General features: G+C 39.1%; 1 protein-coding gene across 3 annotated transcripts in view; it reads right to left on the reverse strand.

Moving 5' to 3' along the window:
- Nucleotides 1–3,880: 3,880 nt before the first annotated feature.
- Nucleotides 3,881–26,543, reverse strand: part of fhod3a (formin homology 2 domain containing 3a) — a 185,636-nt gene continuing 162,973 nt past the window's right edge. For 2 of the 3 annotated variants that reach the window (XM_061882522.1, XM_061882520.1), the window contains 12 exons: nucleotides 24,505–25,199; nucleotides 21,896–22,036; nucleotides 17,548–17,706; nucleotides 17,309–17,491; nucleotides 10,886–11,005; nucleotides 10,597–10,758; nucleotides 10,328–10,518; nucleotides 8,457–8,661; nucleotides 8,349–8,372; nucleotides 7,973–8,180; nucleotides 4,947–5,111; nucleotides 3,881–4,838 (listed from right to left, as the gene is read on the reverse strand). In XM_061882522.1, coding sequence (XP_061738506.1) covers nucleotides 4,756–4,838; nucleotides 4,947–5,111; nucleotides 7,973–8,180; nucleotides 8,349–8,372; nucleotides 8,457–8,661; nucleotides 10,328–10,518; nucleotides 10,597–10,758; nucleotides 10,886–11,005; nucleotides 17,309–17,491; nucleotides 17,548–17,706; nucleotides 21,896–22,036; nucleotides 24,505–25,199 — 2,336 coding nt within the window. In that variant the 3' untranslated portion in view covers nucleotides 3,881–4,755. The remainder of the gene's footprint in view (nucleotides 4,839–4,946; nucleotides 5,112–7,972; nucleotides 8,181–8,348; nucleotides 8,373–8,456; nucleotides 8,662–10,327; nucleotides 10,519–10,596; nucleotides 10,759–10,885; nucleotides 11,006–17,308; nucleotides 17,492–17,547; nucleotides 17,707–21,895; nucleotides 22,037–24,504; nucleotides 25,200–26,543) is intronic. The other variant, XM_061882521.1, reaches the window with a different exon arrangement.

Below are 26,543 nucleotides of genomic sequence, written 5' to 3' on the forward strand. Positions count from 1 at the left end.
ATGTGTAATTATCAGCCTGCGTATCAAACTGCTCGGTGAGATTCTGCCCTCTAGCGGACAATAATGGTACTGACAGACTCGGGCCTGCTTTTGAATAGATAGATCAGGGGGTCGGCAACCCAAAATGTTGAAAGAGCAGTGGTTCTTAACCTGGGTTCGATCGAACCCTAGGGGTTCGGCGGAGCCAGTCAAGACACACCTGACTCATCCATACTTGATAACCTTGAGACCTCCGAATTCGGGAGATGGGGGGCGCAGTGGTTGAGGTAGGCAGGGTTTGGTGGTAGCAGGAGGTGTTTATTTTAGAGTCCGGAAGAGTTAGTGCTGCAAGGAATTCTGGGTATTTGTTACGTTATGTTACAGTGCGGATGTTCTCCCGAAATGTGTTTCTCACTCTTGTTTGGTGTGGGTTCACAGTGTGGTGCGTATTTGTAACAGTGTTAAAGTTGTTTATACGGCCACCCTTCAGTGTCACCTGTATGGCTGTTGACCAAGTATGCCTTGCATTCACTTATGTGTGTGTAAAAGCCACATAAATGATGTGAATGCGCCGGCACGCCGTTTGTATGGAGGAATATCGGACATGACGACAGGTTGTAGAGGACGCTAGAGGCAGCGCCTTTAAGGCACGTTCCCAATATCGTTGTGGAAATCGGGAGAAATTCAGGAGAAAATCATGAAGGTTGGCAAGTATGGACTCATGGTGTAAATAAATAATTCTCAATATCGGCGTATCATGGATACGGCAACAGCAGAAGTCACACTGATTTGCAGGTGTGTAATTTGTTGTGGCCCTGCGATGAGGTGGCCACTTGTCCAGGATGTACACCGCCTTCCGCCCGATTGAAGCTGAGATAGGCACCTGCGCCCCCCGCGGCTCCAAAGGGAATAAGCGGTAAAAAACGGATGGGTGAATGGATAATTTGTTGTGAGTTCATGCACTGCTGGTTTTGTTCTTTGAACAAGGTGAAGTTCATGCACGGTTCATTTTGTACAACATGAGAAAAACAAAACATAACTTTGTCTTGAATTTGAAAAAAAAAAACATTTTATTTTTCTCAAAAGAAGGGTTTGGTGAATGCACGTATGAAACTGGTGGGGTTCGGAACCTCCAACAAGGTTAAGAACCACTAGCATTAAAGATTACAGTTGGTACAAAATGCGGCTGCTAGACTTTTGACAAGAACAAGAAAGTTTGATCACATTACGCCTGTACTGGCTTCCTGTGCACTTAAGATGTGACTTTAAGGTTTTACTACTTACGTATAAAATACTACACGGTCTAGCTCCATCCTATCTTGCCGATTGTATTGTACCATATGTCCCGGCAAGAAATCTGCGTTCAAAGGACTCCGGCTTATTAGTGATTCCCAAAGCCCAAAAAAAGTCTGCGGGCTATAAAGCGTTTTCCGTTCGGGCTCCAGTACTCTAGAATGCCAGTTCGAGATGCTACCTCAGTAGAAGCATTTAAGTCTCACCTTAAAACTCATTTGTATACTCTAGCCTTTGAATAGACCTCCTTTTTAGACCAGTTGATCTGCCGCTTCTTTTCTTTTTTCTCCTATGTCCCCCCCTCCCTTGTGGAGGGGGTCCGGTCCGATGACCATGGATGAAGTACTGGCTGTCCAGAGTCGAGACCCAGGATGGACCGCTCGTCGGGACCCAGGATGGACCGCTCGCCTGTGTATCGGTTGGGGACATCTCTACGCTGCTGATCCGCCTCCGCTTGGGATGGTTTCCTGTGGACGGGACTCTCGCTGCTGTCTTGGATCCGCTTTGGACTGAACTCTCGCGGCTGTGTTGGAGCCACTATGGATTGAACTTTCACAGTATCATGTTAGACCCGCTCGACATGGTCCCTTAGAGAGGAGGAGGGGGGGGGGGTTGCCCACATCTGAGGTCCTCTCCAAGATTTCTCATAGTCAGCATTGTCACTGGCGTCCCACTGGATGTGAATTCTCCCTGCCCACTGGGTGTGAGTTTTCCTTGCCCTTTTGTGGGTTCTTCCGAGGATTTCGTAGTCGTAATGATTTGTGCAGTCCTTTGAGACATTTGTGATTTGGGGCTATATAAATAAACATTGATTGATTGATTGATGAACCAAAAATACAAAAACAAATCCGTCTGTAGCCGCAAAAACTTAAAAGCCATATTACATACAGATAGTGTGTCATGAGATATAAATTGAATTAAGAGGACTTAAAGGAAACTAAATGAGTTCAAGTATACCAACAAATGAGGCATAATGATGCAATGTGTACATACAGCTAGCCTAATTAGCATGTTAGCATCGATTAGTCATGCAGTGACCAAATATGTCTGATTAGCACTCCACACAAGTCAATGACATCAACAAAACTCACCTTTGTGCATTCATGCACGATGTTATAAGTTTGGTGGACAAAATGAGAAGTGGCATAAATCATGTGCTAGAAAGTCGGAGAAAGTTGTACATGTAAACCAGGGGTCTCAGACACGCGGGCAAGGGTGAAGTGTCTTGCTCAAGGACACGACGGACGTGACTCGGTTGGTAGAAGCTGGGGATCGAACCAGGAACCCTCAGGTTGCTGACAACGGCCACTCTCCCGATCGCGCAAACGCCGTCCCCTGGAGTGGTTAATTTTTTATTTTTTTGGGCAACTCCTACTTAGCCACATGCGGACACCTTTGTTACTGGATACTGAAATAATAATGGGATGTAGGGCGAATGCGGAAATGGTTGAAATGTTGACATCGTTTCAACGCTGAAATGGGTTTGAATGTCGGAATGGTTTGAATGTTGAAGAGATGGAATTTATATATATATATATATATAATAAAGTATGATTCACATGTGAATAACATAAATACAGTAACTGTATTTATATTATTCACATGTGAATGATGCTGTATAATAGACTGTACTTATATTATTCACATGTAAATATTGCCATATAATAGACTGTACTTATATTATTCACTTGTGAATAATGCCGTATAATAGACTGTATTCATATTATTCACATGTGAATAATGCTGTATAATAGACTGTATTCTTATTATTCACATGTGAATAATTCTGTATAATAGACTGATTTCATATTATTCACATGTGAATAATGCTGTATAATAGACTGTATTTATGTTATTCACATGTGAACAATGCTGTATAATAAACTGTATTTATATTATTCACATGTGAATAATGCTGTATAATAAACTGTATTTATATTATTCACGTGTGAATAATGCTGTATAATAGACTGTATTTATATTATTCATATGTGAATAATGCTGTATAATTGACTGTATTATTCACATGTGAATAATGCTGTATAATAAACTGTATTTATATTATTCACGTGTGAATAATGCTGTATAATAGACTGTATTTATGTTATTCACATGTGAATAATGCTGTATAATTGACTGTATTTATATTATTCACATGTGAATAATGCTGTATAATAAACTCTATTTGTATTATTCACATGTGAATAATGCTGTATAATAAACTGTATTTATATTATTCACATGTGAATAATGCTGTATAATAAACTGTATTTATATTATTCACATGTGAATAATGCTGTATAACAGACTGTATTTATATTATTCACATGTGAATAATGCTGTATAATAGACTGTATTTATATTATTCACATGTAAAAAATGCCCAAGTGTTTATTGTCTATTGTAAGCGAACTGTGGTGCGGAATTTCCCTCAGGGATCAATAAAGTAGTTTTTATTCTATTCTATCTATATGACACTGAGGTGTATTTCTGCAAAATTAGCCCCCCCAAAAAGCGTGCATGCTAATATTAGAATGCTACTTTGGACACCCCTGAATGAAACACAATACAGTCGTGTAAAATGAATGAATTTGGTACAAGACAGCAATTCTTTCCCCACACAGTGTTTATTTGTGTTTTTGTAGAATGTGTACAAACAGCATTTCAAGTGAAACAGTCGGACTCCGCCCGTCAAGTGGCGACACGAGCTTGCCTGGCGGACCTTCACGTCCTCCGGAAGGTCCTAAAAAGCCCCACCGGGGCCAAGAAGCCCCAAGTAACAGCCCCAAATCTCGCTCACATTTGACAGAATAGCCTCTTTCCACATTTCTACAAAACCGTACAGGAAACATGCACAATACCAACACACGCCCAGAAAGTAAAGTGTCTCTCATGTCAAATACTTTAATACATGTACAAAAATGATTTAGTTTGTCTTTTTTACACTTTACAGTTAAAAACCTCCTTTTTTGTTGCACAACTCGTAAGGTGCAAAACACCACTGATTACCAAGCTTTTCAAGTAAATACTGAGCCAAAAGAAAAAGTCCAATCGAGGAAGCCGGTGCAGCAATTGTCCCTTTTGGCGAGAAAGGCACAAATCCAATGGAAGACCTTTCCTATCCTTCAGACATGTCTATTTACACGGGAGATGGTGATGTTTCATTTCTTAAGGTACTTTGGAAGTGAGCATGAATTCATCTTTGGGCGGAGAGTTCACAGCTTGAGTAACGGTGACGTGACAGCGACACGAAAATAGAGCTCTATAAATAAAAAGTTCCAATTGATCATCCTTCGTCTTTGTGCATTAGTTGGAAAAAACAAAACAAAAACAAAACACCGACATCATCACTCAGACACATCCGGCAAAGGTTAGCAGCTGACAGAAAAGCCGTGGAGCTTCTTCTTGGTGCAAGGAAAATAACATTAAAAAATATAGCGAAAGGCAGCCGGCGAGGGGAGGAGCCAGCAGAGGGGGGCGTGGTTACAGCTGCGGCTCGCCGGTGTCGGCTAAGCCTAACGCCGAGGCCTCCTCTGGGGTCAAACCGTTCTTGAGGGTCCGCCTCACTGTAAGGAGAGAAGACATTCATATACAGGCTTCACTACACATCTTAAAACTAAGTTTAGTTCGACCTTTCTTAATGTTAGCACTTTTTGAACGTGGCTGCTTCTTACATGACTTCCGGTTGGCCCTGGATCTCCTCCTCTCTCGCGGCTGTGGTCGACTCCCCGGAGCCTGAGTGGCGGACCTCACGATGCGCTCCATTATCTCGTCGGCGGCGTCTTCCCCGCACACCTGAGCCTCCTCCACCGCCGGGGTCCGCGTCCGCAAGCTGGCCCCTGCAAATGAAATAAAAAGTACCATGTTCAAAACTTTGTTTTTATTCGAAGTGAATTAAGTTGAGTTAAATTGATTTCAATTCAAGCGAGTTAAAAATATATAGCCTGGTTGAGTTTAATTAAATAAAATTAAATTAAATTGAATTAAATTGATTTGAATTCAATTGTGTTACATTTTGTTCAAATAAAATATTTAAATTGTGTTGAACTTAAATTTAGTTCAATTATAATGAGTTGAAATAAATGTTATTAAATTTTGTTCAAATAAAATATTTAAATTATGTTAAATTAAATTTAATTAAATTCAGTTCAATGAATTTTAGTTGAATTGAACTAACTTAAATTGAGGCATATGTATTGCAATTAAATTTAGTTTAATTTAGGAACATTTAATTTAGTTAAATTGAGTTACATTAAATTTAGTTGAATTGATTAAAAAAAATTTGAATTAATTTGGGTTAAATTAATATTTTTGAAATGTATAATAATTGATATAAATTGAGTAAAATTAATTCAAATTAGATTTTCTTAGATTGAGTTCAATTAAAATTAATTCAATTCTCTTCAGTTAAATTGGGTTACATTGATTTAATTTAAATTAAGGTATATTGAGTTGAATTTAGTTCAATTAAATTGAATTAAGTACAATTATTTTAAATTAATTGAGTCAAATTAATTAGAATTAAGCCACAGTTGAATTAAGTTAAATTTAATTTAGTTAAAATTATTTGTGTTTTTATTGTTAAAATACATTTTTTAAATAGTTTTGAATTAAATTGAGTTAAATTCAGTTAAATTAGGTTAAAAGAAATTGAATTAGTTACATTGAGTTAAAGCAAATTTTGTTGAATTGTGTAAAATCAAATTTATTTGGATTGAGCTGAATTAAAATTAATTCAATTTTCTTCAGTTAAATTTTGTTCAACTGAGTTAATAAAAATTAAAGTAAATTGAGTTGAATTGAGTGAAATTCAATTGAAATTAAGTACAATTCAGTTAAATTAATTGAGTAAAATTAAATTGAGTTAAATTGCACTAAATTAAATTGAGTTAAAATTAGTTACATTGAAACTAATTAAGTAACAGTTAAATTAATCAAGGCAAATTAAATTGAGTAAAATGGAATTAAATTAATATGAGTTATGTAAAATTCAGTGAAATTAACAGTCAAAGTAAATTGAGTAAAATTCAATTGCGTTAAATGGAGTTAAATAATTGAGTTAAAATTAGTTAAATTGAAACTAATTAAGTAACATTCAGTTAAATAAGTTGAGGCAAATAAAATTGAGTAAAATGTCAAATACTTTATGTCAAATACTTCAATTCAATTAATATGAGTTATGTAAAATTCGGTGAAATTAGCAGTCAAAGTAAATTGAGTATAATTCAATTGAGTTAAATGGAGTTGAATTAAATTGAGTTCGGTAAAATTGAGTTAAATTAAATTGAGTGTAAATAAATTGGGTTAAATTAAGTTAAATTACATTTTGTTAAATGGAATTAAATTAAATTGAGTTAAATCTAATTCAGTAAATTTAAATGGAGTTAAATTGAACTAACAATAATTAAATTGTGAGTTAAATAATTGAGTTTTTTTAATTGAGTAAACTTAAACCAAGTGAAATTGAATTGAGTAAAATTCAATTGCGTTGAATGGAGTTAAATTAAGTTCAGTGAAATTGAGTTAAAATAAATTGAGTTAAAATGAATAGGGTTAAATTAAGTTAAATTACATTTTGTTAAATGGAATTAAATTAAATTGAGTTAAATCTAATTCGGTAAATTTAAATGGAGTTCAATTGAACTAACAAAAATTTAATAATTGAGTTGTATGTGTTGTGCAGTGGGAGAGTGGCCGTGCGCAACCCGAGGAACCCGGGTTCAATTCCCACCTAGTACCAACCTCGTCACGTCCGTTGTGTCCTTGAGCAAGACACTTCACCCTTGCTCCTGATGGGTGCTGGTTGGCGCCTTGCATGGCAGCTCCCTCCATCAGTGTGTGAATGTGTGTGTGAATGGGTAAATGTGGAAGTAGTGTCAAAGCGCTTTGAGTACCTTGAAGGTAGAAAAGCGCTCTACAAGTACAACCCATTTATCATTTAATTTATTAATTTGGTAAACTTAAACCAAGTGAAACTGAATTGAGTAAAATTCAATTGCGTTGAATGGAGTTAAATTAAATTAAGTTCAGTAAAATTTAGTTAAATTAAATTGAGTTAAAATGAATAGGGTTAAATTAAGTTAAATCACATTTTGTTAAATGGAATTAAATTAAAATGAGTTAAATTTAATTCGGTAAATTTAAATGGAGTTTAATTGAACTAACAATAATTAAATTGTGGGTTAAATAATCAAGTGAAATTGAATTGAGTAAAATTCAATTGCGTTGAATGGAAATAAATTAAATTAAGTTCAGTAAAATTTAGTTAAATTAAATTTAGTTAAAATGAATAGGGTTAAATTAAGTTAAATCACATTTTGTTAAATGGAATTAAATTAAATTGAGTTAAATCTAATTTGGTAAATTTAAATGGAGTTAAATCGAGCTAACAAAAATTAAATTGTGGGTTAAATAATCAGGTGAAATTGAATTGAGTAAAATTCAATTGCGTTAAATCCAATTGAGTTCAGTAAAATTGAGTTCAAATGAATTGGGTTAAATTGAGTTAAATTAAATTTTGTTAAATGGAATTAAATGAAATTGAGTTCAAGGTAATTCAGCAAATTTAAATAGAGTTATATCGAACTAGCAAAAACTGAATTGTGAGTTATATAAATGAGTCCACTTAAAACAAGTGAAATTGAATTGAGTTAAATAGACTTGAATGAACTTAAACCGGTCAACTTTCAGTCAAGCTCACCTCCGCGTCCCGGTCGTGATCTTGTGCGCATACGTAGCCCGGGTACCACGCCGCTGCCCTCCTTGTCGCTGCCTGTGCTGCCAATGCTGGTCCTCAGCACCGCCTTCATGTGCTCGTGCTCCACCGCGTCCTCCGCGTGGTCCAGACCCTCAGGCCGCCCGCCCTCCTGGCTACCACCAGGGGCGCTGCTTGACCCGTGCCTCCCACACTGCGCGCCAAAACGGAGGGCAAAAGTCAGCGTGCATTCCTTTCCATGCGCATGCATTTTGTTCAGGAATACATTTGATGCCGGGTTATTAATACTTCAAGCAAAAAGAGGAAGTGAAAGTGACAAAGGTTGCACTCATGCAGGAGACGGGCACAAACTATTTGGTACCTCTCTCTCCTCTTCGTCATCAGACTACAGGCGACAGGAAGAGGAAAGGCTCAGTGAAGAGGAAGAGGGACGTTGAAAAGGAGCGGAGGAAAAGAAGGAGGGACTCACAGGAGCGTGGACGTCTATGATCATCTTCCCTCGCGTTTTGTTGCGCTCGCGGTGGTCGGCTCGCTTCTGTTTCTGCTGCAGCACGCGGTCTCGGGTGGTGCGGTACTCCAGGGCGAACTCGCTGAGGATCTTGCTGAACCTGTGCACGCTGATCTCCCTCACGCTGTACGCCGGCTGGCCCAGGAACAACAGGAAGGAATGGAACCTGACGGGAACAGGAAGAATCATGAGCTGCGTTGTACAACTCTTTATCTTTTTGTCCGGGCGCTGAGGCACAGGTGTCCAAAGTGCAAAAAAAACAAAACATAAAAAATGTGTAATAGGTAGGCATCCAGATGAAATGTAATGAGAAGAAGTTGCAATGTTGACTGTGATAACACAAAGCTGCCATGCAGGCTGTTTTTATCTTTAAAACTGTCACTGGCCAAAAAATAATAATGAATCAAAATCAGTGTTGTCTTGAATTGACTTATTGAAGGCACCAGTTACTTCATATTCTACTAATTACTTGACATACAGTATATATATATATATATATATATATATATATATATATATATATATATATATATATATATATATATATATATATAGGCTTCACGGTGGCAGAGGGGTTAGTGCGCGTCTGCCTCACAATACGAAGCTCCTGCAGTCCATGGTTCAAATCCAGGCTCGGGATCTTTCTGTGTGGAGTTTGCATGTTCTCCCCGTGAATGCGTGGGTTCCCTCCGGGTACTCCGGCTTCCTCCCACTTCCAAAGACATGCACCTGGGGATAGGTTGATTGGCAACACTAAATTGGCCCTAGTGTGTGAATGTGAGTGTGAATGTTGTCTGTCCATCTGTGTTGGCCCTGCGATGAGGTGGCGACTTGTCCAGGGTGTACCCCGGCTTCCGCCCGATTGTAGCTGAGATAGGCGCCAGCGACCCCAAAAGGGAATAAGTGGTAGAAAATGGATGGATGGATGGACAGTATATATATGTATATACATACACACACACACACACATTCATATACACGCACACACATACATATACATACACACACACACATTTTGTATATATAGATACACATTTATAAGCGGAAGAAGATGGATGGATACACATTTATACATAGACACACACACACATATATATATATATATACACATTTATACGTATATATATATATATATATATATATATATATATATATATATATATATATATATATATACATATCCATCCATTTTCTACTGCTTATTTCCTTTCGGGGTCGCGGGGGGCGCTGGCGCCTATCTCAGCTACAATCGGGCGGAAGGCAGGGTACACCCTGGACAAGTCGCCAACTCATCGCAGGGCCATATATATATATCTAAAAAAATAAATAAATATATATATATATATATCCATCCATTTACTACCGCTTCTTCCCTTTGGGTATATGTATATATACATACACACACACACACACACACACACACACACACACACACACACACAAACACACACACACACACATATATATACATTCACACACACAGTCATACATATAAACACACACACAGACACACATTCATACATACACACACACACACATATATGTATACACATATATATATATATATATGTATACATATATTTAAATACATGTACATATATATATATGATTCTGATATGTATGTATATATATATACACACACACACACACACACACACACACACATATATATATATATATATATATATATATATATATATGGTGTTGGTTTTGGAAATCAAAATGGCCCCAGGGTGCCTTAATTCAGTGTTTGATTATTCAGTGTGCTCTTGTACCCTCAGAGGCAAAAGTTTAGACACCCCTGCTCTTAGCAAACCAAGGAGGAGCGCCACCTGTTGATGATCCTGCGGTGGACGATCTTGAGGATGATGATTCGCTCGGCACAGTCTTTGAGGAAGTCCGACATCTTCTGCTTGAGCTGAGGCTTCATCTCGTGCTTGGCGATCACCTTCAGGTGGTCCCAGGACGCCTTGCAGCGACGCTCCATCTGGCCCAGGTTCTCCTGCAGCTGGTCGAAATCCACCTGCCGTCCACGCACACAGAGAGACATGTCCGCTACTGCGATTCTCCTTCGTAGCGTGAAGTGACGAGGGATTCTTACTTTTGCAGAGCGCGTGACGGCCCCGATCTCAGAGTAGAGGTCTGTGCTCTGAGGGAAGTTCTCCACCACCATGGAGCAGGCGTGATGCAGCAGAGACTGTTTATGGACCGTGTCCTTCACTTCCGGCACCTTCTGCAAGTACGTCAGCTCAAAACCTTTCGCCTGCAGTGGACATACAGTATTTACACACCCAATTAGGAACTCCAGTCAATCCTAACATTCTCAACCGACTAACGCAATCTGACTTGAGACCTCCCGTTGCTAATCATGTGACCCAGTGAGGACTCACGTTGGTTCCATTGAGGAAGTTCCCGATAGAGAGCAGCGTGGAGAGGATGTAGCGGAGAGTTTTGTTCTTTTCCAGTTGTTCCATGCCTTCCTTCAGATCCTGCAGTGGCTCTGCTACTTCCTGCGTTTGTGTCGTTGGGAGAAACAAACGATTAGTCAAAGTGAACCATGCCATTAATCATGTTTGAACACAGATTAATCACCAGTGTTGGGCAAATTACTTTAAAAAAGTAATCACTCATAGTTACTTCTTACTTTCCCAAAAAGGAACTGGATGTCGGAATTACTCTTAATAAATGTAATCAAATGCTTTTTTTTATGCCTTTAAAAGAGAGATGTTTCATGAGAGCGGAGTGCGTGCCTTTAAAAGGCAGTGCCTGTTTCTTACTAACATGTGACATCAGCGAGGATCCAGGCTGTGTTTTTAGCGCTAGTTGATAAAGACATTGAACGTGCTTTGTCTCTCCTTGTGTTGCGATCCGTGACTCGGATCTTCACATATTGTTTATTTTTCCATCTTTCTTCTCATTCTCCGTTTGATCCGTTTATTTCCCGTTTAGTCCATCGCCATGGTTACTTATTAGTTTCAGCTGTTACTCCCGGTTCCTGCACACCTGTTCTCTGTTAATCACCTTCCCTTTATAAGCCTTCCTCTTTTCATTCTTCTGCCCGGGACTCTAATTTGTTCATACACAACGGTACGTCTGCTTTGCACTTTTGCTTACATGCAATTCCTGTATTATTCTCGCGAGGTCTCACGCTGCGCAATTTGATTCATCCTTAACTCTCATGCTAAATGTTTTGTTTTCCCCTTTGTGTGCCTATGTGCCAGTTTAGTTTACTATTTGTTTATCCTAGCTTTCATGCTAGCGTCTTTTGTTTGCCTCTTCTTAGCTCCAGTATTTTTGTTCTGTAGCACCTTTTGTTAAATAAATCATTAGTTCATACCTTTTGCTGTGTTCAATTTTCGACCCATCCTCGAGGGAATCGAACCCGGCATCACAATGCTGAACAGGCATAACACTTTGCCCACAAACGGGAGACTGAAGGATTTCATTATTCATTATTACCCCGTAGTAGTGATAATCCTGTGTACTTAGGTGCTGTGTGATGTTGCCTCTTCCTATACGATAGTTTTCCAACTACTTCTTCATAATCCATCCATCCATTTTCTACCGCTTATTCCCTTTCGGGGTTGCGGGGGGCGCTGGCGCCTAATTAAGAATATATTTTATCATTTAGTTTTTCTAACAATTTTTAGACAATAAATAATATATTTTAAAATGTCTTTCTTTCTTACTATAGTACAGCCAAATCCATCCATTTTCATAAAAAATATTTTTATAAAGACATTTTTCTTCTTACTCCTACTACACAATAAAGAATATATATACATATTTTGTGTATAATTTATGTATTTCTTAATACAGTACTAAATCAGAGTCTATATTTTGTTTATAACTACTAATAAACAAATATATTTGTATCAATTTTTTTTCCAACTAGTAATTGATTAAGAATATACTGTTATCATTAATTTTTTTCTAATAGCTTTTAGAAATAATATGTAATTGATTTACTTATTACTATAGTACTGCCAAATCAATCCATCAATCCATTGTCATAAAAATTATTTTTGATAATGTAATGTTTTTTCTTACTAAAACATATTATCTTCAAAATAATCACAGCGCTCAAAGAAATTAAGCAGATGACAAAATATGAATTTGTCCGTGTAACATATTCTGAAAATAAAGTTGAATTTGTGAAATTTTTGGGTGTTTTTTTTAAAGTTGATTTAAATTATGCAAGCAATTCATCATTTTAAAAATTTAATTGAGGTAAGAATGGCGAAAAGTGCAGAATTAAGGTCAGTGTGGAACCATCTGAAATTAACGAGGCTGCGTGGAAGGAGGTTTTCATGGCGTAGGTTTTACCTTTGAAGTCCGCGTGTCGCATGCCGCGGGACAACAAGATGTTGCTAACGAGGCAATTAGCGCTAATAGGTTGATGCGTTGCCAGGCAGATGCTGCACACGTTTTCCCGAACGTTTACACATTTCCTGGAAAAGATCTGCACATGTTTTCATGTCGCTGTGGGTGAAAAGTATTGGGACACCCACGGCCTCATGGAACGGGCTCGCTCGCGCAACAAAAACCTGTAGTACGTCCTCGTTCGCGGGCCGAGGCGAATGTCACTACTGCAAAAAAACTGTCCTGGGTTGCAGTAAAAAATTGAGCAATCAAATTCTATCCCTTGTGGTATGCTGACATGTTTACATTTGAAAAGATTGCAATCAATCAATCAGTTTATTTATATAGCCCTAAATCACAAGTGCATCAGAGGGCTGCAAAAACCACAACGACATCCTCGGTAGGGACCACATAAGGGCAAGGAAAAACTCACCCCAGTGGGACGTCGACCATGATGACTATGAGAAACCTTGGGGAGGACCAATGGATGTCGAGCGGATCTAACATGATATTGTGAAAGTCCAATCCATAGTGGATCTAACGTAACAGTGGGAATCAAGTCCAAAGTGGATCCAATACAGTAGCGAGAGATTGCATCATTCTGGGGCGGACATGAAGCAGTGAGAGGGAGTATCTTTTTTAAACACTCGTCTGTTTTGAGATCCGTCTTCTTCCTGATGCCCGACTTTTTATTTATTAATTTTTTTTAGAACGCAGCAATTTCAAATGTCGTTAGCTCTTAACTATGCGCAAGTCAATGTTGATTGGCATGTAACAAAAAAAAGTGCTTGGATTTAATGAAAGTGTTTACTGAAGCGCGTAGTTTTCTGGATTTGAGCCCGCGCCTAATTTTAGTTGTAGCGCCACGCAACTCGAGTTACATGAGGCTTCAGGTCATGGTATTGTGTAGTGTGTCTGCAAGAATGTGGGGTTTAAGTCAGGCCCCTTAAGTTCCTCCACACCCAACTCGTAGTACGGAGTTTTCTGGATTTGAACTTGCGTCAATTTTTATCCGGAACGCCACCCAACTCAAGTTACATGAGGCCCCAGGTCAGTTAAAAGCAGGCACATGGTATTGTGTAGAGTGTCGTTTAAGTCAGGTCCTTTGAGTTCTTCCACACCCAACTCGTAGTACGTAGTTTTCCGGATTCTAACGTGCGTCTATTTTTAGTTGTAGGGCCACGCAACTTGAGTTACAGGAGGCCCAAGGTCATGGTATTGTGTAGTGCAGGGGTCACCAACCTTTTTGAAACCAAGAACTACTTTTTGGGTACTGATTAATGCGAAGGGCTACCAGTTTGATACACACTTACATAAATTGCCAGAAATAGCCAATTTGCTCAATTTACCTTTAACAAATACATCTATATACCTGTATATAAAAAATGGGTATTTCTGTCTGTAATTCTGTCGTATATTATTTTTCCTTTTACGGAAGTTTTTTTGTTGAAAAAAAATAATGAAAAAAAAAACACTTAATTGAACGGTTTGAAAGAAACCTAGTAAACATAGTTTATCTCAAAATTAGAATCCCTTAAAATTCAAAATTCAACCGAAAAAAAGAAGAGAAAAACTAGCTAATTCGAATCTTTTTGAAAAAAAAAAAAAGAATTTATGGAATATTATTAGTAATTTTTCCTGAATAAGATTAATTTTAGAATTTTGATGACATGTTTTAAATAGGTTAAAATCCAATCTGCACTTTGTTAGAATATATAACAAATGGGACCAAGCTATATTTCTAACAAAGACAAATCATTATTTTTTTTTTTAGATTTTCCAGAGCAAAAATTTTAAAAGAAATTCAAAAGACTTTGAAATAAGATTAAAATTTGATTCTAAAGATTTTTTTAGATTTGCCAGAATATTTTTTTAAAATTGTATTTATAACAAGTTTAAAGAAATATTTCACAAATATTTTTCGTCGAAAAACAGAAGTTAAAATTAAAATTGATTTATTATTCTTTACAATAAAAAAAATGTATTTACTTGAACATTACGTCAAGAAAGAAGAGGAAGGAATTTAAAAGGTAAAAAGGTATATAAAATCATTTTTAAGGTCATATTTTTTCTCTAAAATGGTCTTTCTAAAAGTTATAAGAAGCAAAGTATTTAAATAAATGAATTTATTTAAATAAGTGAAGACCAAGTCTTTAAAATATTTTCTTGGATTTTCAAATTCGATTTGAGTTTTGTCTCTCTTCGAATTAAAAATGTCGAGCAAAGCGAGACCAGCTTGCTAGTAAATAAATACAATTTAAAAAAATAGAGGCAGCTCACTGGTAAGTGCTGCTATTTGAGCTATTTTTAGAACAGGCCAGCGGGCGACTCATCTGGTCCTTACGGGCGACCTGGTGCCCGCGGGCCCCGCGTTGGTGACCCCTGGTGTAGTGTGTCTGTAAGAATGTGGCGTTTAAGTCAGGTCTTTTAAGTTCTTCCACACCCAACTCGTAGTATGTAGTTTTCTGGATTCGAACGTGCGTTTATTTATAGTTGGAACGCCACGCAACTGGAGTTACATGAGTCTTTAGGTCATGGTATTGTGTAGTGCAGGGGTAAGGAACCTATGGCTCTAGAGCCAGATGTGGCTCTTTTGATGACTACATATGGCTCTCAGATAATTATATTTATATAGCGCTTTTCTCTAGTGACTCAAAGGGCTTTACAAAGTGACACCCAATATCTAAGTTACATTTAAACCAGTGTGGGTGGCACTGGGGGCAGGTGTGTAAAGGGTCTTGCCAAAGGACACAACGGCAGTGACTAGGATGGCGGAAGCGGGAATCGAACCTGGAACCCTCAGCTTGCTAGCACGGCCACTCTACCAACCCAGCTATGCCGTGTAACCGTGTAATACTCTTCCATATCAGTAGGTGGCAGTTGGTAGCTAATTGCTTTGTAGATGTGGGAAACAGCGGGAGGCAGGGTGCAGGTAAAAAGGTGTCTAATGCTTAAACCAGGGGTAGGGAACCTATGGCTCTAGAGCCAGATGACTGCATATGGCTCTCAGATAAATCTTAGCTGACATTGCTTAACACGATAAGTAATGAATAATTCCGCTGGTAATCACAGTTTCAAAAATAACGTTCAAATTATAAAACATTCTCATGCATTTTAATCCAACCATCCGTTTTCAAGATGTCGCATTAATGGTAAGAAGTATTATATGTATTATTGGTTAACTTTTATAATAACCATCCATCCATCCATCCATCATCTTCCGCTTATCCGAGGTCGGGTAGCGGGGGCAACAGCCTAAGCAGGGAAACCCAGACTTCCCTCTCCCCAGCCACTTCGTCCAGCTCTTCCCGGGGGATCCCGAGGCGTTCCCAGGCCAGCCGGGAGACATAGTCTTCCCAACGTGTCCTGGGTCTTCCCCGTGGCCTCCTACCGGTTGGACGTGCCCTAAACACGGCCCTAGGGAGGCGTTCGGGTGGCATCCTGACCAGATGCCCAAACCACCTCATCTGGCTCCTCTCGATGTGAAGGAGCAGCGGCTTTACTTTGAGTTCCTCCCGGATGGCAGAGCTTCTCACCCTATCTCTAAGGGAGAGACCCAAACTCATTTCGGCCGCTTGTACCCGTGATCTTATCCTTTCGGTCATGACCCAAAGCTCATGACCATAGGTGAGGATGGGAACGTAGATCGACCGGTAAATTGAGAGCTTTGCCTTCCGGCTCAGCTCCTTCTTCACCACAACGGATCGGTACAACGTCCGCATTACTGAAGACGCCGCACCGATCCGCCTGTCGATCTCACGATCCACTCTTCCCTCACTCGTGAACAAGACTCCTAGGTACTTGAACTCCTCCACTTGGGGCAGGGTCTCCTCCCCAACCCGGAGATGGCACTCCACCCTTTTCCGGGCGAGAACCATGGACTCGGACTTGGAGGTGCTGATTCTCATTCCGGTCGCTTCACACTCGGCTGCGAACCGATCCAGTGAGAGCTGAAGATCCCGGTCAGATGAAGCCAACAGGACCACATCATCTGCAAAAAGCAGAGACCTAATCCTGCGGTCACCAAACCGGAACCCCTCAACGCCTTGACTGCGCCTAGAAATTCTGTCCATAAAAGTTATGAACAGAATGCGTGACAAAGGACAGCCTTGGCGGAGTCCAACCCTTTTTATAATAACAATGTTGTTAAAAAGAATAAGAGACTTATTATACTCTACAAATGTTGGTCATACTTAAAAATGCACAAATTTAGTTGTATTCAGTGTTGAAAAATGTTATATGGCTCTGACGGAAATACATTGTGAAATATTTGGCTTTCATGACTCCCTCAGCCAAAAAGGTTCCCGACCCCTGGTGTAGTGTGTCTGCAAGAATCAGACCCCTTGGGTTCTTCCACACTCAACTCACTTGCCTGGGAACCAAAACTGCCAATTCGCAAAGTTCCGATTGTCCAAAATGTCTTGTGAGATTCAAGATATCTGCGGACGAACCTTCTCGGTGGCTTCGTAGTCCATCTTGAAGGCCCACAGCTGAAGCCTGGCGGCGAGCTCGCTGATGGACGACAGCGTGAGCAGGAACTGCTCGGCTGAGCCCAGCGGCACGTCTGGATTGGCCAGCTGAGCCTCCTGGATCTTCTGCTTCTCCTCCTCGGTGGGGATCATGGTGAGGATTTTCTGTTGGAGAAAAGCATGAAAACAGAGAGGAGGACAAGGTCTTTGTGGCCTCGTACCTCGATGCCCTCCTTGTGGAGCGCGTACTCGTCGAAGTTGAGGATGGCCGTCTTGATGGTGCGGGGAGGCGGCAGCACGGTGAGGCCGATGTTGATGGCGTTGCTCCTCTTGGAATCCAACACGCTGATCTCTTGCCGCTTGTTGTCCGCCGCCGTCTTCTGCGGGAGACACGGCAAGAAATATAGCGAGAGGGTCACGGCCGGGTCTCCCTGGTGTGGTCCACCTTTCTGGGCTTGTAAAGATTTAGGGGATCATCTCCCATGCTGGTTATATTTTCTGCAGCTGGGAGGTTTTAGTCGCTGGTTACATTTTCCCTGGAGTCAACAATCCTTCCATTACACAGCTACTTTTTTATGCTGTTTCTAGGGGTGTAACGGTACACAAAAATTTCGGTTCGGTACGTACCTCGGTTTAGAGGTCACGGTTCGGTTCCTTTTCGGTACAGTAAGAAAACAACAAAATATAAATTTTTGGGTTATTTATTTAGCAAATTTGTAAACAATGGCTTGATCCTTTTAACATTGGGAACACTATAATAATTCTGCCCACGTTAATCCACATTAAACTGCCTCAAGTTGTTGCTTTGATTAAATAAAATGACACAACTTTTCTTCTACATATAAAAAGTGCAACATTAAACAGTTTCAAATCAACTCATCATGCTTAATTTATTACAACATTTGGGAAGCCTGTAGTTGACTTTTATTATGTAAATGTTATATTTATATCAACATGTGATAGCAGGGACCCTGCCATTCAAAACTAGGCTGCTACATTACTAATGATTAATGTAACTATAGCTGAAAAAAATAGCACAATAGCAATAGGAGAGACTATTCATCCCTGAACACCATGGAGTTCATGTAGGCTTTATGATGCACTTATAATTACTATATACACTATCACAGACAGAACTCTTCATTGAATATATTATGTCCTTTTTTGCTGCTTCAACACACCTCAATCAACACACACACACACACACACACGCCGCAAAATGATCTAACGTTACGCTAAAAGCTAACTAGCCACCTAAAACCAGAACTGCGAGCTGAGCTGAGCTGCAGTTTGTTTGTAGAAGGTCAACGGGCTCATAGTTATCTCATAGGACGGCGTGGCACAGTGGCGCAGTGGCCGTGCGCAACCCCAGGTTCCCTGGTTCAAGCCCCACCTAGTACCAACCTCGTCACGTCCGTTGTGTCCTGAGCAAGACACTTCACCCTTGCTCCTGATGGGTGCTGGTTAGCGCCTTGCATGGCAGCTCCCTCCATCAGTGTGTGAATGTGTGTGTGAATGGGTGAATGTGGAAGTAGTGTCAAAGCGCTTTGAGTACCTTGAAGGTAGAAAAGTGCTATATAAGTACAACCCATTTATAGTGATGTTAAGAAATTAGTTGACTAGAAAGTGTTTAGTATAATTTGGGAAGAGTTTGTTTCTCCCCTGCTAAACTCATATCTGCTCGATGCTAAAGCGCTGACTACATCGCTCTGAATACGCACTGCTTGATTGGCTTTGTATGTAACCAATCAGATGGTTGTGAGGGCGGGACAATGCTGGGTGCTGTGTACAGACAGACACAGAGGCAGAACGGAGCGGAGCAGCTTGTTAAGACTTTAGCATAGGCGGCTACTTCATATGTTCGTGTGAAACTCGTTCGGTACTCCTCCGCACCGAACCGGAACCCCCGTACCGAAACGGTTCAATACAAATACACGTACCATTACATCCCTAGCTGTTTCTGTTTGACATCGACCCAGGGCCTACCGATTATTAGCGAGGAGGATAACAATTGATATTTGATTTTCATTTGCAGTAAAATTTAATAAAATATGTATAGGATAGGTCAGTAAATAACTCAGCAAGTTCTCTTAGGAGTTTTTTTAAACATTATTTTTTAGGAAACGGCAGACCGGTAGCGACATAATGTTTAATGCAAACACCTTTACTACGCCTGTCAACATTCGCAGTTTAAAATACGGGAAAATTGGTAAAGATATGGGATTTTTTCGACATCACAATAACTTGCAAGCTAAACAATCGCAGAGCAGTTTATGAATTTAATACATTGAGCAGCTTAATAATCAGGATCACTGATTATTATTAAGTAATAGGATTGTTAAAAAAAATATATTTTGTAATGAATCGCAATTATTATTTAAAACGATTATACGAGTCATACCAAAGACTATAACAATGGGAATTTTTTAAAACAATTAAAAAAAATATATTAAAAAAAAAATATATATAAATATACATACTGTATACCCCCATCCATTCATTTTCTACTGCTTGTCCCTTTTGTGGTCGCAGGGGGGTTCTGGACCCTATCTCAGCTGCATTTGGGTGGAAGGCGGAGTACACCCTGGACAATACCAATTTTTTTATTTTTTTATCAAGCTGTCCTGTCCAGCCACTGAGATAAATCCATCCATCCATCCATTTCCTACCGCTTGTCCCTTTTGGGGTTGCTGGAGCCTATCTCAAGATAATGTTTAAAATAGAGAAGTGCGGGATACATTTCTTTTTGCCTTATTTCTATTTGAATTTTCAAAAATGTTTGGGTAGAATTTGATCAAAAATGACAACAATTATAACAAACAGTGTTAATTGTGTAAGCGAATATTAATATTTTCGTACAGGAAGAGTTTTTGACACACTCGGTTATCCAGTTACACAATGGTATTATTAATATTTGATTTATAATACTGTGTAATATCTACACATTTTAATAATTTATAAGGCCCAAACTGTTTGTGTACATGATTTTTGTGTTTCTCTTTTCTATTTGGGCTTACTGGACCCTAATTAGAATAAAAACTAACAATCATATTTTGATATGATGTACTTAGTCCATAAGTACACAAACATGTACTTCATGTGTTGTGACGTGCTAATTCTTATTTTTACACTTTTGTTTTCCAAATTCCATTGTATGTTATACTCTTCTGACACCACCAGATGGCAGTATAAGTGTCCACATAAGTGGCCATAAGGCCCCAATTCAGTAGTGTACACCATTTTGGAAATAATAGCTAAAAGGTGCTGTCCACTAAGCCTTTAGAGGTTTTAAACATACAGCGGTGTTCGTTTTTTCCTTCAAAAATAACAACAACACCCCCAATAATGTCAGACTTTATAAGACTACTTTGGGACAGAAACATATATTTTTGAGCCTGAATATAGGGAGGATGAGCTACAAGTTTTAGCATCTTTGTGCTAAACAAATCCAGCTTTAGTGAAACACTAAGCATCATGTCGCAGAACAAGAAACTACCAACATAATAAAACAATCACTTACTTTATGATGTCTGCTCTCACTGGGATCCCGAGTGATAGGATGTTTATATCTTTCCGCTTACAAGAAGATTTCATCACAATCCTTATGAATGGTTAAACAAAAAGTTGCTGTAAACTAGCGTCTTTTTGTGTTTCTCGCTATAAAGTTGACCAACTTCTTTGTTTACGTCCACATCCTTGTACTATCCAGGTGAGAGCCATGATTTATCATCTGGAATGAAATTTCACCAACTCAGAGGCGATGCAGCAGCTCAATATGTCAACATAGTAGAAAAGAAGTTCCTCTGTGTTAGCGTTTATAATAACAATATCGCTAGTACTTTGTTTTACAACTTGCGTAAAAAAATGTTTTCTTGTCTTAAAGGCAACAATTTTTTAAAAGGGCAATTCCCTTAATAAAAGGCTTAGTGGCCACATGTGGCGACAGCACTTTGTAACTCTTACTTCCAAAATTGTGTCCACTACTGAATTGGGGTCTTATGGCCACTTATGTGGACACTTATACTGCCGTCTGGTGGTGTCAGAAGAGTATAACATACAATGGAATTTGGGGAAAAAAAAGTGCAAAAATAGGAATTAGCTTGTCTCTAAACATGAAGTACACATTTGTGTACTTATGGACTAAGTACATCATATCAAAAGATGATTCTTAGTTTTTATTCTAATTAGGGTCCAATGAGCCCAAATAGCAAAGAGAAATAAAACAAGCATGTAAACAAACAGCTTGGGCCTTAAGAGGTTAAACGCATACTCTAAGAGTAAAATTAACCACTTAATTATTTTCATATAAGCTGATTTTATTTTTTATTTTTTTACATGAATTAATTTGCGTGCAAAATGTGTGATTTAAAAGTAGAGCAACATCCATTTGTTTGCAGCCATGGTGGTCCTTGACAGAGAGGGTCCCCCCCACTGCGTTAAAAATATTATGTTAGCACAAGCCGTGTAAGTCGCCTCAGACTTTCTTGTTTGGAGACTTCAAAAAAACTGGATCAGCGCTCACATGACCCGGCTTGACCTTAAATAACTTCAGAAATACACCTACTTTACCTTAGTGACGGGCATTTCCTTGGACTTGGACTCGAACAGATGCTCCAGCTTGGCCGTGTCCAAAGTTACCGAATCCAGTTTGGACCAGAAGGAGTCGCCTTTTCTCTTGTAGTCCCGGCTCGGTAAGTCCGTAGGTCGCACCTGCGAGAGACACACAGCGGACTTAAAACATGTCCACGTGTAACGAGGTTGCACTACCGGTACTAGTATAGTATCACAGTACTAATGAATTAAAAACGGTACTATACTCTGTTTGAAAAGTACAGTTTCCCTTTTTTTTTTCTTTTACAGGCATGACGGCGCGTCGTCACATCGTGACATTGCTGGTTTTACCAGCAGAGGAGCATGTTCGGCAGCGCACACACACAGAGTTCTTACAAACCCGTTTCCATATGAGTTGGGAAATCATGCCAGATGTAAATATAAATGGAATACAATGATTTGCAAATCCTTTTCCACCCATATTTAATTGAATGCACTACAAAGACAACATATTTGGTGTTCAAAGTCATAACCTTTATTTTTTTGGGAAAATAATAATTAACTTAGAATTTCACGGCTGCAACATGTGCCAAAGTAGTTGGTAAAGGACATGTTCATGACTGTGTTACATCACCTTTTCTTTTAAAAACACTTATTAAACGTTTGGGAACTGAGGAAACTCATTGTTGAAGCTTTGAAAGTGGAATTATTTCCCATTATTGTTTTATGTAGAGCTTCAGTCGTATTTTAAGCTTCACATTTTCGATGGGAGACATGTCTGGACTGCAGGCGGGCCAAAAAAGTACCCACACTCTTTTTTTACGAAGCCATGCTGTTGTAACACTTGTCTTGCTGAAATAAGCAGGGGCGTCCACGATAACATTGCTTGGATGACAACACATGTTGCTCCAAAACCTTTCAGCATTAATGGTGCCTTCACAGATGTGTAAGTTACCCATGCTTTGGGCACTAATACACCCCCATACCATCACAAATGCTAGCTTTTCAACTTTGCGCCTATAACAATCCGAATGGTTATTTTCCTCTTTGTTCTGGAGGACACCACGTCCTCTGTTTCCAAATATAATTTGAAATGTGGACTCGTCAGACCACGGAACACCTTTCCACTTTGCATCAGTCCATCTTAGTTGAGCTCGGGCCCAGCCAAGCCGGCGGCGTTTCAGGATATTGTTGATAAATGGGTTTGGCTTTGCATAGTAGAGTTTTAACTTGCACTTACAGATGTAGCAACCAACTGTAGTCAGGGGCGGAGCTAGAGGGGAGGCCGGGGTAGCACTGGACCCCCCTGAAATCTAATTGGACCCCCCAGGTGCCACCCCAGATGATTGACATATCGTGGCACCACACGTCTTGTCGGAAGGAGCCAGTTGCATTTTTAAATCAGTGAAGCCTATTGACTGCTAAGTCCCTCCTGTACAGTAGTTGGCGCTATGTACCACAAAGCCTTGCAAGCCACGTTCATTAGGGGAGAAAAAGAAGAATCGCCACTGAAGAAGAAAAAGATTTAAACTGGAGTCGCTTATCGTTGCTGGAGCCGGAGATCAACGAAGTTACAAAGAAAAAGAAGGATAACCTTCTCGTCGTAAAGTAAGTTTTACGGTGGTGTCCTAATGAGTCACTGTTTAAAATAACTTTTGTAGATAGAATTTTTTTTTTCTCCAAGCAGAGAGCCACGGCATCAAGCAAACGTTAATGTTACATCTAATGGCGTCTAGCTTCCAACAGCCGCTAACGTCTCGTTTAATTCATTTGGGTCGCTATTTATATTTACGTGTTTCTCCAGTGATTCTAGCCCAGTGGTTCTCAAATGGGGGTACGAGTACCCCTGGGGGTACTTGTAGGTGTGTCAAGGGGTACGTGAGATTTTTTGAAAATATTCTAAAAATAGCAACAATTCAAAAATCCTTTATAAATGTATTTATTGAATAATACTTCAACAAAATATGAATGTAAGTTCATAAACTGTGAAAAGAAATGCAACAATGCAATATTCAGTGTTGACAGCTAGATGTTTTGTGGACATGTTACATAAATATTGATGTTAACGATTTATTTTTTGTGTGAAAAAATGTCTACAGTCTGTAGTTACTGACAGTGGTTTTATGAAGTGTTCCTGAGCCCATGTGGTGATATCCTTTACACACTGATGTCGGTTTTTGATACAGTACCGCCTGAGGGATCAAAAGTCCATCGCTTACGTGCAGTGATTTCTCCAGATTCTCTGAACTTATTGATGATTTTACGGACCGTAGATGGTAAAATCCCTAAATTCCTTGCAATAGCTCGTTGAGAAATGTTGTTCTAAAACTGTTCGACAATTTGCTGACAAAGTGGTGACCCTCACCCCATCCTTGTTTGTGAATTACTTAGCATTTCATGGAAGCTGCTTTTATACCCAATCATCAGAATCAGACTTACTTTCAAATCATTGTATTCTGTTTATATTTACACCTACCACAATTTCCCAACTGATATGGAAACAGGGTTTGTAATTAGTATTGGTGCATCTATTGGGGATCACGTCTTTAAAAACGGTTTCCAACTTCAATCAAGGTTCCTTGAACTCACCACAGTTACGTGCCCTGAGATGCAAAAGTGAAACTTACCTCACTCCAGAAGAGCCTGATTGTCTTCCTCTTCTTGTTGAAGAGGGGAGGCTCCGGAGGAGGAGGCATCAGCGCGCTAAACGACGGCGGAGGAGGAGGCAGCATCATCCCCGACAGGGGAGGGGGCGGCGGGCAGCTGCCGAGAATGGGCGGGGGCGGCGGGAAATTTGGGGCGCTGGGTGGCGGGGGCGGCGGAGGGGGCGGCACATGGCTGCACCCACGCATCAGAGCGGCGTCCAGCGCGTCCTGGTCGTCGTCCTCCGTCAGGTCGGTGAAGTTGATGTCCCCGATGCGCAGCTCCCGGGGGCCGGCCAGGAGCTGGTCCCAGATGGCGTCGGATTCCGGCTTGGACGGGGGAGGGGGGAGGGCATCCTCGTTGTCGGGCTGGCCGTGGGGGCCGCCGAGGTCCTTGATCAAGTTCCCGAAGCGCTCGGCGAATTGGCGAATGCTCCCCCGCTGCTCCGACTTGTCGTCACGGTTGTCGCTCAGCTGCTCGTCGCTCATCGGTCCGTCAGCGTCCTTGTGCGTCTCCTCTTTTGTGTCCCCCTCAACTTCCTCTTTCTCCACTTCCTCTTCCTCCTCCTCCTCGTCCTGCTCACAAGGCTTCTTGCTCTGCGAGTACAGCATGTCCAGCATGAAGAGCTTACTGTCCAGGAGTTTGCTGCACGGTGGCTTTACTTCATCTTCTTGGAGGCCTGAGGGGAAGCATGGGATGAAGCAGAGTGTCAATAAAATTGGTTTTCAAATGATTCTTATATGTAACGATTCTCAATCAACTTAAATTATGTGTTACATTATGAGAATAACTCTTTATAATAGACTCAGTCTATTATACAGCATTATTCACATGTGAATAATGTAAATACAGTCTATTATGCAGCATTATTCACATGTAAATAAGATAGATACAGTCTATTATTCAGCATTATTCACATGTGAATAATATAAATACAGTCTATTATACGGCATTATTCACATGTGAATAATAAAAATACAGTCTATTATACAGCATTATTCACATGTGAACGATATAGATACAGTCTATTATAAAGCATTATTCATAAGTGAATAATAAAAATACAGTCTATTATACAACATTATTCACATGTGAATAATAAAAACACAGTCTATTATACAGCATTATTCACATGTGAATAATATAAATACAGTCTATTATAGGGCATTATTCCCATGTGAATAATATAAATACAGTCTCTTATATAGCATTAGTCACATGTGAATAATATAAATACAGTCTATTATACAGCATTATTCACATGTCAATAATATAAATACAGTCTATTATTCAACATTATTCACATGTGAATAATATAATTACAGTCTATTATAGAGCATTATTCACATGTGAATAATATAAACACAGTCTATTATATGGCATTATTCACATGTGAATAATATAAATACAGTCTATTATACAGCATTATTCACATGTGAATAATATAAATACAGTCTATTATACGGCAGTATTCACATGTGAATAATATAAATACAGTCTATTATACAACATTATTCATATGTGAATAATATAATTACAGTCAATTATATGGCATTATTCACATGTGAATAATATAAATACAGTCTATTATACAGCATTATTCACATGTGAATAATATAAATACAGTCTATTATACGGCATTATTCACATGTGAATAATATAAATACAGTCTCTTATATAGCATTATTCACATGTGAATAATATAAATACTGTCTATTATACAACATTATTCACATGTGAATAATATAATTACAGTCAATTATATGGCATTATTCACATGTGAATAATATAAATACAGTCTATTATACAGCATTATCCATATGTGGATAATATAAATAAAGTCTATTATACAGCATTATTTACATGTGAATATACATGCAGTCTATTATACGGCATTATTCATATATGAATAATATAAATACAGTCTATTATGTACCATTATTCACATGTGAATAATATAAATACAGTCTATTATACGGCAGTATTCAAATGTGAATAATATAAATACAGTCTATTATACAGC

This window comes from Nerophis ophidion, linkage group LG21 (genome assembly GCF_033978795.1).
Source record: "Nerophis ophidion isolate RoL-2023_Sa linkage group LG21, RoL_Noph_v1.0, whole genome shotgun sequence".
Classification (NCBI taxonomy): domain Eukaryota; kingdom Metazoa; phylum Chordata; class Actinopteri; order Syngnathiformes; family Syngnathidae; genus Nerophis; species Nerophis ophidion.